A 15,000-nucleotide genomic window follows, 5' to 3' on the forward strand; every position below is an offset into this window, starting at 1 on the left:
ATAAACAGCATCGGGAAGACACTGCGCTTCCACTTGGCCCTTGAGATAAGGTGTATCAACTTCAATCTTTGCGATGGGAACCTTCCTTGCCGTATTGTCAATGAGCAGCATAACATTAAATTCGCCAGTAAACTGATCCTCTGACACAAGGTCCCTCTTTACTACAATTCCACTACAGCCAGTATCTCTCAGGACATCAACAGGCTTCTCTCCAACTCTACCTTTCACGACAGGCATTTTACTTCTCACTCCAGTCAACGGTTCAACACAAGCACTACTCAACAATGGAATCTTCTTACCACAGGCTAACAGCAACTTATCATCTTCAATACAGGCCTTAACTTCTTCATCAGTAGGTTTATCCTCAGGTGATTGAACTAAACAACTGGCACTCACTTGACCACGCTGCACAGGGTTACCATCCTTACTTTGTCCTCCTGATCTGCGTCCACCTGATCGACAGTTTCTAGCTTCATGTCCCTGCTTACCACATAGGAAACACTTTCTTGTTAGGGTTGGGCAGTTGACAGCTTTATGACCTCGGGTGTTGCACTTAAAGCAATGCAGAGCTGGTGGATTAATCTGCATGTTCTTGGCTTCGTCCCTCTCAGGCTGTACTGTTGGCTTTCTGCTCGCTGAGCTGAACAAATGTTTACCATGAGCCTCCAAGTACTGGTCAGCGATCTTCGCAATCTTTGCTAGAGTTTCAGGTGCCCTTTCTCGCAGGTGAATTGCCAAATCCTTAGGGCAAGAGTCAATAAATTGTTCTTTCACGATCAAGTCCTTAAGACCATCAAAGGATTGCGCAGTATCCGAAAGCTCTAGCCAACGTAACAGGTATCTGTCCAGTCGCACAATAAACTGCTCCGGACTTTCGTCAACTTCCGGTTTGGATGCTCTAAATTTCCGACGATAGCCGTCTTCGGTAAGGTCATATCTCTTCATTAACGCAATCTTTACCCTGTCATAATCCTTAGCTGCGTCCTCCGATAGACGTGAATACACTTCTAGTGCCCGTCCAGACAACAGAGCACTGAGCTTCGATGCCCATCCATCTTTTTTCCACTTAGCTGTCTCCGCAAATCTCTCGAACCTCTGCAAATACGCGTCCAAATCGTCTTTACCATCAACAAACGAGGGGAGTTTAGGTGCCTTAACCCGATCCTCTCTCACTTCAGGACGTCCGTCAGCACTCTCCACAGCCAAACGTGCAATTTCCAGCTCATGTTCTCTTTTTGCCGCTTCAATAGCCTCTTTCTGTTTCAACAGCTCGGCTTCCATCTCCAATTTTCTTAGTTCGCGTTCTTGTCGCCTAGTTTCTCTTTCTTCATCTTCTCTTCTGCGCCTTTCCTCTTTTTCTTCCTCTTCCTTTCTTTTATCCTCCTCAAGCATTCGACGTCTCTCTTCTCTTTCTTCTTGTAATTGCCTCTTTTTTTCTTCTCTTTCTTCCTGTTCCCTTCTTCGTTCTTCTTCAAATTGTCTGCGTTTCTCTTCTTTTTCTTCCTGTTCCCTTCTTTTTTCTTCCTCTTCCCTCCTTCTTTCTTGTTCTAATTGTCTGCGTTTTTCTTCACGTTCTTCCTCTCTACGTTTCTCTTCGCGTTCTTTTTCTTCTTGTTCACGCACAAATTCAAGCAGCTTTTCTCCTTCCAGACCAAACTTTTCGCCAAGCTGAATAAATTTCTCCATTTTCACAGCACTAAAATTCCACGGCTCTTTCACTCGCTACAACTTTTTCCACAGCGCAGCTACTTCCTTCCAAGTTGTGATCCTTTCCTGGTTTCTGTAGTCGGCAAACAAATAAATTCCTCTCCAGGACCAGGCCCCCAATGTTACGAGTTCGAATGTTTTGAGGAAAGGTAGTTCGCAAACTAAACTGAACGCAGGGTTGTCGGAACAACAACAAGAAGATTTATTCCAAAAGTGAACGTAGTTTCCACGAAGTAAAACTCTTAACAGCACGTACTCGACAAACTTACACGGCCTCCGCCAACTTGAATGCACACAGCTTCTGTCACACTTGAATAAACACGCCAACTCTCTTCGCTTGTGAAAAACTAGTTAGAAAAACACTCCGTTCGGACTCGTCTACTTATATACTCTGACAATAAACTTCTAGAACTTTCTAAATTAGTAATGCATCTAATTATAGAAAGATTACAAAACACACCGATTTAGAAACGCTTACGCATGAACCTAAAATAAACAAACTACGAACTCTCGCGAAGCTTCGAGACAGTAACGCTTGTCACGCAATACTATTTTTCGTAACAAGCTATAACCCTGCACTTATTTACTAAGTGTCATGGAGTAATTCCATGTAGACAAGAGAAAACAAATTCAGTAACCTGTTGGAGAACGATCTTAAGTCAGAGCATCTGCATACACATCCAGTGTCAAATAATTATGTATGCACAGATCTTGGTTTAATAGATGGGAAACAATTCAGCCACTGATACAGTATAATTATATGGTGTCCCCCTAAGAGATGCTGTGAGGTCCATCCAAGCTACATGTACATTGTATCAACTCAAGGCAACCTGCTGATCTTCCAGCTAGACTTAAGGGTTTAAATTATGATGATCAAGTGCATAATCAAAACACAATCATTTTATTGTCTCACCGTCAATGTTCACCAGCATGGCCTTCCATTCTGAAGGGCGGACACTCTGGTAAAACCCAAACTGCACCTCACATCCCTCCCCTATGGGTCTGCCACGGCCATTAAAGGGGAAAAACGATCGTCCAATAGGTGTAAAGCGGATAGATGGGATTTGCCTCAAGACAATGTCCAATGCCTGTACAGCATCTTGAGCCATTTTTCCATTTTGCTTGCCATCCAAAAAGGCCTTCAACGCGACAAGACTTACTGATGCTGCAAACTGGATCTTGACCTAGGAAAAATATTGATATCACCAAACATGAAACAAAGTCATTTCTTTGCACAATACTTAATAAAAGATCTTATTTGAACATCCTGGGAAGAGCGTGCTTTCCCTTTCATTGGATCTAACTTTCAATTTCTTGGTATTTCCTTCATATGATGACAGACCTCGTATTTGTGTTGGTCATGTCCTATGATTGGGTTATCTATCCCTTTCCCATATGACAGAGAGAGTTATGATTAATTTTTATAATGGCAAACACCAGATGATTTTACGGTACTTTCACTGAGTGGGGGTGCTTCAAGTGTGAATGGGTTAATTGCCACTGGCAGGACGAGCTAAATATTTGTGCCATTTTGAAATATAAAATCAATCGATAATGCTGTTTTCATCACATTTATCATCATCATTATCGTTACCGTATTTACCCGTGTATAAACCTTTAACTCGTAGTCACAATCGAATAGCACTTCTCTCGCACAAGATTCGTCATCAACAAGTTCATCTTGTTGTCCGTCCACAAGATCGTCTTGTGTGTTATCAAGGTTTTTTTACTACTCCATATTTGACAAAATACGACTCAATCATCTCTTCAGGCAGAACTGAGGTCAATCCGCCAAGAATTACTGCTAAATTGGTGTTTTCTCTGTAAATGCTGCTTTCATGCTTTCAGTCACACGAGCTTCGAAAGCATAAACAAGCAGGCTTCTTCGTCTTCCCAGTCCCAAAACGTGGAGCACGCCAAACTCTTCATTCCTTCGGCATCCAGTCGGCCTTTCTCTTGGGCGTCACTGATAACCCTGTGCTTGTTTTCCTCTTGAAAATCACCATTGGTCTTAATTTTGATCCATCACCAGCACGCGCCAACAAAACAGTTGCGTGACATTAAGTTTCTTCCCTGTGGTGTAACGTTGATCATTCGGTTCCGCGGCATATCAAAGATCAGTGGCGTTTTGTCCATATTTCCAGTAACATGTAGTGGGTAGTTGTGTTCTTTGCAAAGTTTTATAATATAACAGTGTGAAATCCGATGATCTTCAGCAAAATTAAAGGGGCTAGGTCACGCTATTTTAGGTAATTTTGTTTCATTTTGTTAATTATGAGCTCTAAACGTAAAAATTGGCAAAGCAAGAGTCTTTCATTTGCAAAATCACGGCCACATAACAACTGAGAATGATTTTCCAGCTTTGTAAATGCCATTTTGATATAGATTGATATAAATTTGAAAAAAGGTGGGCCGACGTTTTTCAAATTTACCCAAATTCAATCCACTTCAATCCTCTCCAGTTTTGTCCATCCATGTCCCTTCTTGGCGTCCCTGTGTTTTGTTAGAGTTCTTCTATAGTTTTGAACAGTTATTTTGATATTTTAGTTAATTCTATGACCATTCGATCATTGCTGAAATTGCCTAAACTTGCGTGACCTAGCCCCTTTAATAAGCCTTATTTATCAGACCGGCATCGTAAACTCCGGGGAGTTTCGTGGCCATTTTGATGTTTCAGTTTATCCCTCAAAAGTGAAGGCTATGTTGTTCAGTTGTTCCTTTAAACAGAAAGGTTAATTTATTAGTGGATCTTGGTCAAGCCTTTTACTTTTCAATCAATTTTATGCTAATGAGGGACACGTTTCCTAAACAATGGATTCCGTGTATAATATGCATCTCAATTTTCGGAGCTGTTTTAGCGGAAAAAAGGGTGCGTATTATACACGGGTAAATACAATACGGTATTATCGTCATCCAAGTCCAAAGCATTCTCAACCTACCTACCTAAACTGTATCAATCCTTGATGCAGTCAATGTTGGCAGTGTCATAGGCACTTATAAATAAGAAGTACCTAAAACACACAAAGGTCTCTTGCACTACTAAAAAAAGTGCATCCTTCACGTTTTAACTGACAAACCAACCTTAAATGTTCTGTCCTTTCCTCCATCTTCACCAGCCAATGTAACACTGAGTTCCACCTAATAAAAGGTAACAATCACAAAAAATAATAATCTTACCCCATAAATTCCCCGTAACATGATCATCGTCAATTAAACCCATGATCATCGTCAATTAAACCCATTTAACTGATGATGGTGCCAACTTAAGGTGGCTCAAATCAGTTTCAACACTTTCAGGTAGCCTTGTTATTACAAGGATTGACACTTCAACACTTTATCACTGAACAGCAATGTTGTGGTACCATGTGAAACATCAATTATTATTGTTGAACAAGATGCGTCATTTTCGTGACGTAACAAGGAAAAGTCCTTCAAAAACACCCCACATTTTGGCTTTAGCTGCTCATATCTCAAAAAAGAACAAGGTGAGCCCATTTTTTTATTTCTGAATTTGCAATCAGCATGCCAGAATGAAACTTTCTGCAAAGTTTGAAAAAATTCCGTGGAGCGGATTCAGAGCCACCTCAAATAATTGAAAATTTAAGGTAGCTCTGAATCTGCTCCATAGAATTTTTTTACTCTTTGTAAAGAGTTTCATCTTGCCTGCTGATCACTTTTGTGCAATAAAAAATTGGGGTCACCAAGTTGATGTTTTTAGATAATTATAATTGCGTAACTAAAGCCACAACATTGATGTGACGTGATTAAGTGTTGTAGTGTCAATCCTTGTAATAACAAGGCTACTTGAAAGTGTTGGAACTGGTTTGAGCCACCTTAAGTTATCAGTTAAATCGCACAAGTTAAACTGCACAAATTAAAAATGTATCTTGTCAGGCATAAATTTTAGGCAGCAAGGAGTGTTTGCTACTGGACCAGGTACGTTCGCTACTTCAGAATACTCAAAGCATCTGAACTTCGTGTAAATGAGTGTTGTCCTAAGTAGCCTTTGTACATATGAGCAGAAATCAAGTGAGGCCTAATGCTACTGTGTATATGATGGATGAAGAACCTTCGCTTATCTACAGCATCAGGAACTTCGTATGCATGACCAAAGGACAGAGAGAAAATCTCTGACCTGGGTAGGAATCCGACCCACAATCTTCGGATTAGATCACCGTTGCTCCTACAGACTGAGCTACAAGGCCAGATGGGAGTAGACCGTGGGAGTTTGAGGACAAAATTAATCAGCTTGGCCGAGGCCAAGTGCTACACTGTAAGTGTAAAGTGTAAGTGTTAGGCCTCACTTGATTTCTGTCCATGTACAAACGCTCCTTAGGAGAACACTCATTTACACTTAACACTTGGCTTGGACTACACGTGTGTTTTCGTTAAAAAATACAGCCCGCAAGCATTTGGTCCTTAAAAGTTTCTCACACTTTAAAATTCCATAAAGAATCTGAACAGAAACTTTTCGCACTTATCATTTTAGTCAATTTTGCATGGTATTAAAAAAAAATAATTGTTGGTTTATCAATCAATATCGCTCGATGCACCTGTGTGAGAGAGAACTTTGAACATTTCAATGCAACTGCAAGTGCAAAAACGAAGCACAGATGATTTTAACGATCGCATTTTCCCTGGACTCTTATTAAAGCAAAGTGCCCAAAAGGTGCAGGGACCTTTTCATACGAATTTACAACCAAATTTCTGAACTAGTAGCCCGAACAGGTGCCTTTCTTGATTCATCCTCACTTTCTTGTAAATTTGATCCCAGCCGGAATTAATTAATTCTGGGCTCTTGAAAAAATGACTCGGGCTTAACTAACTTTTAATGTTGCAAGCCCAAAGGGCTCCGGGAAAATTTTCTTAGGCAGCAGCCTTGCCTTTTAAACAAAAAAAAGCCCTTGAAACGCTGACTGGTTAAGCATCCTTTTCATCTGAACGGCCATTTTATTTAAGATATGCCTTCATGGGATCATAGAGCTCGTGTGACACAGACTTGTAGTTAATGTTTCAAAATTCTGTGCATAGTGCTAATTGGATGTTTGATCAAGTCCAATCCGAAGACCAATATTTTGATGATGACCAGTGTTAAACTTCCGACTTCATCGGAATAGGCCATTTCCGAGTTCATGTCTGCCTCCTCTTCAAAGTGAGTCCAAGTGCGAAGTTGTTGTAATGGTAATTAGTTCTACTTTACATATAAATGAAAACTAATTTTCACAACAAAAACTTCGCACTTAGACTCGCCTTGAAGAGGAGGCAGACATGAACTCAGAAATGGCCTATGAAGTTGCACTTGAGTTTTGAATATGACTTCCGAATAATACTTGTGCACACTAAGGGGTGTGCACAAATACATATATTACCAAAAAATAAGCGAAAATAAATTGCCTTGAATAAAACATTTCAAAAATACAGGACTTGAAGCTAGTTAGATACAACAAAACAGATTCATTGACTTTCAATGCGATCGAGCGACATATCATAACAATTTACAACAAAAGAGAGGTCATGACAAAATTATCATACAAACAACCAAACAAAAATTAGGTCGGTGAAGCTCACGCCTTTCTGAGCACAACTTTTTCTATGAAGTGAACTGATGGAAAACCTCATTCCATATAAGTTTTTGGGAATAAACTGCAAAATACCCCGTCCAACTAGTTTCTGTGTGAATACATGGCAGAGGGCTAATTAAATATTCAAGTTGAAATCAACAATGCAGGCACAAAGTGACGGATCGATATCGCGAAAGTTACAATGAAAGGTTAAAACACAATCCCATCTTTTCAAAAGTATACAAAATAATTCAACAAATGAAAGAAACTGACGTGTCTCGTCATAGTTTCTGACCAATGTGAAAAATGATGGAAATCTATAGTAAGATAGAACTCATAAACTAGACCTGAAGAGATGCATGAAAAATTAATCACACAAAAACTCCTTTGTCTTCTCCACTCAAGAGTCTTCAAAATTGTCTCGAAAATCCTCAAAAGTCTTGAAACTCGACTGGAGCCTCAATCCACGAAGTTTTTGAGAATCGAGGAACAAGAATCTTGTTTCACGGATCGAGTTTCGAGGGACTGTCAACTTACTTTTGCACCGGTGCTGTTTTTAATAGTCTGCCATTACACCTGTACTTCCTTTAAAATCTTAGAGAGCTGGATCAAGGAGAAAATGACATAAAGACTCACTAGTTTAAGAATGCAGTGCATGCGTACATGGCTGAATTACATGCAGCATGGGAGTTTTGGATCTAGATCCAACCCTCTGAGGTCCAATCGGTAAGGTTTGAACAGGAGTAATGGCAGAAATCCATGAAAATCTGTGAAATCCAAAACTTACACTCAAAAGCAAAAAAGGAAGTGATCTTTTTTATCATAGTAGCACTAGCTATAGTCTAAATGAGATAAAAGAAGATGACACACAGCAAAATAACATGAAACAAAAAAAGTTGTGTTGACAATGTTGAAACATTGCGCAAGTAACATTAAGGCCGGGACATACTAGGCGACAAGTCGCAGCGACATGTCTCTGCGACAAGTTGCTCCATGTGTACTACTGGTACTTGCAAAACAAGTCGCTGCGACAACGCCTGTTCGGAACAAATGCCGTGATCTCATATGAGGGGGAATGTGAACTAGTCTTCCAATTCAATATGGCTGACCATATGACGCTCTCTCATTGGTTCATTTATATTTTGTCGCAGCGACTTGTTGCCGGAAGTGTACACACGATGCGACAACGCTGCTTTCGCTAGTTTTGTTGCGGCGATAAGTCGCATGAATTCAAACTGGTTTGCATTCGTGTCACGGCGACAAAATTCAGCCACAGCGACAATGATTTTCATGAAATTAACTGTGTCACACAAGACGATTTGTTGCGGCGACTTGTCCCCGTGACGTGTCGCAGTGACTTATCGCCTAGTGTGTCCCGGCCTTTAAGGTTTCCACATAAAAACAGCAAAATTAATTATTTTTAACAAAACCTTTTTCATGTTTACAATAAGTACATGTTGTATACAATGTATATCTAAACGATTATTGTTTTTGTGTGCACAAATTAAAATTTAATTATCTTCAAACATTTTCTAAGATTTTAAGATGTGTTTTACTGTTTGTAAAAATCTTTTAAGGATCCCAAATATTTGCACTTCTTAACAATTAAGTATTGTAAATTTGGTACATTTGAAAGCTTGATATTTTATTTTGGGTTTTTTTGGAGAAAAAGCAATGATTTTTTATGTCTTAAAAGTCATAGTTATAATGCCTAACTTCAACATGAAACTAGATGCTTCTGTGAAGCATACACTGGCTTGCCTGTGGTATGTGCTACAGAAAATCAGAAGGCACTGAATTGTGTGGTATTGAGATACAGCATTCCATTCTCTGAAGAATAACAAATAAAAGAGAAGCGAGAAACATTGGCTTCTGGGCTGACATGTTGATAATTTTCAAGTTCCCTCACAACTTCTTTTCACCACAAGTGTGCCCTATGAGCATCCGAAAACTTTGTAATACTAAACTTCACTGAAGTCAAGCCCTGTTTCGCGGGGTTAGTGTTGGGATGGGAGACCAAAACAATAAACCTCTCATAAAAAACAGAAACATCTGACCGAAAATACTATTAACGCTAACAAATGCGAACTCAGCAAGGTACAGATTCTGTTAGCTTGCTTTATGCAAAACAAATATTGATGAAAAAGCAAATAAATATTGATACACAGTTTTCAGAAAGAGCAGAAGGAAGTTTCCCGGACGGTCGATCGAGAATAAAATATTTACGACATGAAAACAACATTAATTTTGAACCATGAATATAGAATATGAAAAGTTACGATCAGCGACAAACATTTTGGGAGATTTTTGCTACGTTCAAGTAAATTGCAAAATCGTAAGTGACATGGCCGGAATTCAGCGGGCGCCGTGATTAAGTTACCGCGGCATGTTTACTTGCCAAACAGTGAAGCATCTGTGTCAAATGATGGCAAGATACCGGGTTTTTGTAAGTTTCTTTTTCTGTCAAGTGTTATAAAGTTTGACAATGAAATGAGCGAAGTCAAAACAAAGATCACAATCGCCCAACTCTTGTTTATGCAAAGTCAAAATTTACTCTCCAAGACGCGTACGACGTTATTTATCACCAGGTAATTCCATCATTTTGGAAATAGCAGCTACTTTATTATTCATCTGCGTCACAAGTTTTCACTGATTTTGGGCCTCATTTTGTTGAAACTCAAGCACGCTTCCAACAGGCCTGTGAACCCTTCCTGCTTACAGAGCAATACTAAAAAACTTCTCCCATATCACATTTCAACCTTAAGCTCGAAAATTCAATACACAACATGATATTATAATTCACAAAGGCAGAAAATACCACAGAATCCTTTTCCAGCGAAAATTTTATTGAAACAAACAACATATTTGCTCTTAGAGGCGAAAACCTCTTCCTATTTGATTGCGTGCGTGAAGACAAGAAACTCAATTGTGTCAAATTACATAGTAACTTCAGGTAAATACTGCTCACTTTGATTTCGTCTCGACGGGCGATAGATTGTTGTCGAAGTCCAGTACTCGTCGCTTTTGAGATTCATGCCTAGTTTATCCAACTGACTTTCCATTATTGAGCTCCATAAGGGTATATTTTGTTTAAGGATCCACTAAAACGCCATTCGCGTTGCATGACTTTCGACGCCATTGCAGGCTAAGTTAATGATTCTACTGTGTCCACAAGAGAAATCTACGCAGTTCCACTACCCTCTCGATCCTAAGAAAATACGCGCAGAAGGCTCTATACACAAAGACACTACTTACCAGGGGAGTGACAGGCAAGACTTTTACCGACACGAAAAAAAAACAAAACAAAAACAAAAAAAAAAAAAAAAAAGAAAACAAACTAAACGTAGACCTCAACTGGGTTTGCCCATAGGCAACCCAGTAATTAGTAACATACTGTAATCTTATTACATGTATGTAACCTGATGTAAATCCTTATGAGATTATGCAATTATTATAATAATTGACTTACTGGAGATGGAAGTTCTTTGGCACTTATTAAGTTCTTTTCGCCATCAAATGCTGGTTCATGACCTTGGAAAGTCTCTTTCTTGTATTTCTGTATGATTTGGTTCACAACATCTCTTTTTACAACCTTTGGACATTTGTTTGGAATAATCTCAACATCGTAGTGGTATAAATAGGTCAGCTTTGGAGAGATATTCATCTGGAAAAAGTTGGCTCTTAACTTGATAGGCCGTCCAACAGTACCATGGCTGGGCCTCTTTGGGGGTCGCAGTCCATTGCCACTACTTTGGCGAGCTACATGGTCTAGAAACAACATTACTTTTTTTGTTAATTTGCTTTTAAAACTTACGTACTGATTGTGACTTTTTGCCCACTTTGTATGATACAATTGAGTCCCGATAACTCAAACCCTTGCTAACTCGAACCTCACCCTTTAATACTTGAACCAAAATCGATTTTCCCTGGGTTTCCATAATACATTTACTGCAATTTTACCCTTGGTAACATGAACCCTTGATAACTTGAACCTCCTGCTAACTCTAACCAATCTTCATTTCCCTTTGGGTCATTCTCTATAGATATATTTTTACCCTCAATAACTCGAACCCATCTGTCATTACGCGAGAAATAAAAAAAAACACAGTACTACAGTCCAAAACATTTAATTTATTTTGAAAATACCCTGTAATCTTTGTCCTCTTGTTGCATTACACAAAAATTTAATGTGTAAGTCCAGTTCAGGTTTCAGGTTGGTTTGGGGTACATTTAACTTCAGTGCCTGTATCTTCATAAAGAGTTGCTGCTCAACTCCTTACTCCCGATAACTCGAACTTTTTTCAATTTCCCTTGAAGGTTCCAGTTATCGGAAGTTGACTGTACAAAACTTCATAACAAAAAATTATGCCAAAAAGAATAATTAGTATTTAATTGTTTGCAGTGTGAGTTTGGACCTACAACTGTATGCAACCATTAGATTTTCCACAAAGCATGCATGATGTCCACTAAGAAGGAACAGAAAAAGAGAATAAAAACATTTTTACAAGTCGGTAAATCAAAGCTTCATCAACATCATTTTCACCTGGATGTATGAACATTTTTGTAGACCATTTTTGAATTGCCTTGAGTCTGAAATGTTTATTACATGTAGATAGCGTGGTACAACACCATAGCTAGGAACGTCAAATGTATCTGGACAATTTTAAGCAATATTCTTACAGTCACGTGAAAAATTCAGGTGCCTTCAACGGGGTTCCAGCCCATATGACTTCTGCGATGCGAGACAGAACAACGCTCTAGAAACCAACTGAGCTGAAGCCACACAGTTGGGAGCAGGTCAATTTGTTCAACTTAAGTATTCCTGTGAAGGGACTAAGTGAATGTAATAATTTAATTTATACAATAACCCAAGTTACTCACGGATTTTGATTGGTTCTTGCCTATGATCTATTAGAGGACAGACGCACGATTGACGTCACCATCAGTTTTTATGCGAATAAAGTTTAGTTCTTTATTATATAAAACAAATAGATTCCATGTTCAGTGCTCGACCTTAGCGGTAGTCCACTAGTCCTGGACTAGTGCAAAATGCTTGTGGACTAGTAGAAACTTAGAACCACTAGTCACAGGACCACTAACTACTTTGTAATTAGTTTTTGCAATGTCAAAAAAAAATACATTTTTAGGTGAAAACAAAATACACATCTTGTAAATGTTGTTTCGATGCGTTCCTCGCAACATTTCGATCGCAAAAACAGATAGTCCCCAATTTAATTATAAAAAGATATTGCAAATAATATTGCCATGCTGCATTCAGGAAGGACTACCAGAAATTTACTCAGGACTAGTAAATTTTCAGTTCAAGTAGTCCCAGGGCAAGCGATCAAAAAAGTTAAGGTCGAGCACTGATGTTGCCGTGGGTCTGTTCAGTAATAGGTCACAGAAGACGTCAAAATGTGGTAAGAACATCAGTGACACACTCGGCTATCGCCTTGTGTGTCACTTTTTTGTTCTTACCACATTTTGACGTCATCTGTGATCTATTACTGAACAGACGCACGGCAACATGGAATCTATTTGTTAAGTATACAATTAAAGTGCAGGTTATAGACGACAGGGAGAAATAATTTATCCTGACACTGCAGCATTTTCAGGTGTCTATAAGCGACAATTGCCTAAAACTGTTCAGGTATAAGTGTGAGGACAACTTCTAAGAAAGTCAGTTAGGCTGCCAGTAGCCTAAGCAGTCTAGGTAAATGCAACAGCATTACAATGAAACAAATTACAAAAGGAAATCAATGAACATATAACAATTTATAAACAATTTACCTTGAACAGTACTGTACATGCACATTACTTGGAAACATTTATCTACGAAAGGAAAACGATGAACATTGCAAGGAAACTTGTTAGAGCCTTTTTCACAGTGTAATAATCCCATGAAAGTTACCTTGAACAGTACAGCTGCGACCAAGTGTGTCTGCCAATTTAGAAACATCTTGCCTGGCCTCTGGACCAACTGCAGAAGCACCACGGCCTGGCGACTGTGTCCCTTCTACAAGAATAACAAACAATGATAACAAAATAATAATCACCAATCTTAATTACTGTAAAGTTCCGATAGTAACGACTCCCTGAAAAGTAGCGACCCCCGAAATTAACATCAATTTTTTGTGCCCACTAGTAAATCCTGAAAGTAGCGACCCCCCCACGCCCCGAAAGTAACGAACTCCCGAAAGTAGCGACCTTCCCCCCCGCCCCCCGAAAGTAGCAAGACCAAGTTTTTTAAATGGTATACTGTCAATCAATAGTCAAAATTTTAATGTACAATAATATGTTCGTGCAGTTTAATTTACAACAAGGGCAAGCTTTATGCCACCATTCGTCCTTGACATCATTTCACTGATGTAGCGATGAAAGAACTACCATAAACCGGTATAATTTTGTATTAACAACAGGAACGTTTCTTCAAATTGAAATTGAAAACTATATAGTTTTCTACATACGGTTTTTTGCTGTATCTATCATTGTTATCTTCTTTTTATGAAACACAATCTATACATTTGGAATGCAAATAAGATGTTGTTCTTTTTTAGATTTTATGTTGTTCATTTTTTATTTCGGAAAAAAGGCTTGCGCCAGCTCTATTTGTAAACGATTTGTGTTCCCTGAAAGTAGCGACCCCCCGGAAGTAACGACCTCCCGAAAGGAGCGACCCCCAAAGGCTGCTAATTCCGAAAGTAACGAGGGTCGCTACTATCGGAACTCTACAGTAATAAGATATTTTCACATGTAGAGTTAATAGCACAAGATAACCATTCCTCACAAAGGTATGATGTAAAATAGCAGGATGACGTGAAACTATTGATGTCAAATGATGCAATGCCCACGTGAGAAAGATACATGTAATGAGCTACCTGTACATGTGGTTACTAAGCAACTAGCAAAAAGACAAATGAAAAATCAGAGTTGAAGGCAGAACCTGTCGCCTGCACTTTACCTTATCATAAGAGGATCAATAATTTATCATGAAAGTAGTCAGTAACTACTTTAATATTATTTAATTAATTTATTAATTAATTGATAGATGTCTGTTTTTGATTGTCTCTAATATTCTCTGCAGATCTTTTTCACTTGACATCATGGTGGCAAAACAGCTGCGCCTTGACAATGAAATAGTATCCATTACTGTATGTTGTACGAAACAATCCTCCAGGCATTCCTTTTGGCAGGTGTTGCATAGCGGAAAGGATCCATATATGAGCAAATTATTCGCCAATCGCCAGAGCACTCTGACAACAAAGTAACCCCCCTACGGTGGTCAATTCTACATCACTTAATGCAGCTCCTCAGTTTCTTTAAAAGCTAACCCCATCGCGTCAGAGCGCATTACAATGGCCACAAACACTTGGCCTTACTTTCAAACCTAAAGTTTGAACATAGTTTGAACAATCTTTTTGCCAGCCATGGAAAAAATAATGAGGATGGAATGAGAGGCAAACAGAAATTTGTTGTTGGCCACTAAGGTGCAGAAATGAGGCTTCATTTTGTTGAAACTCAAGCACGCTTCCAACAGACCTGTTTATTTTCGTGACTTATGCAACCGCCCCGGGCCTATTGGCACCACAGAATCTTACACTCTTACTTACATGTATACTCTTACAACCCGGTGACATAGTGTGTAGTGCACAGTGCACTACCACAAAAAAGAAGAAAACATTGATTGGAATAAATTTGCTTTTTTCACCAATCCAATAATACAGTTCATTTT

The 15,000-nt window shown here is 38.9% G+C and overlaps 1 protein-coding gene across 1 annotated transcript in view; it reads right to left on the reverse strand.

The window, feature by feature from the left end:
• Positions 1–15,000, reverse strand: part of LOC138032234 (protein argonaute-2-like) — a 41,539-nt gene that overhangs the window by 22,131 nt on the left and 4,408 nt on the right. The window contains exons 3-6 of the mRNA XM_068879864.1: positions 13,180–13,284; positions 10,738–11,036; positions 4,789–4,845; positions 2,621–2,891 (exon numbers count right to left, since the gene is read on the reverse strand). Of these exons, the coding sequence (XP_068735965.1) occupies positions 2,621–2,891; positions 4,789–4,845; positions 10,738–11,036; positions 13,180–13,284 (732 nt within the window). The remainder of the gene's footprint in view (positions 1–2,620; positions 2,892–4,788; positions 4,846–10,737; positions 11,037–13,179; positions 13,285–15,000) is intronic.

Source organism: Montipora capricornis, chromosome 14 (genome assembly GCF_036669925.1).
Source record: "Montipora capricornis isolate CH-2021 chromosome 14, ASM3666992v2, whole genome shotgun sequence".
Lineage (NCBI taxonomy): Eukaryota > Metazoa > Cnidaria > Anthozoa > Scleractinia > Acroporidae > Montipora > Montipora capricornis.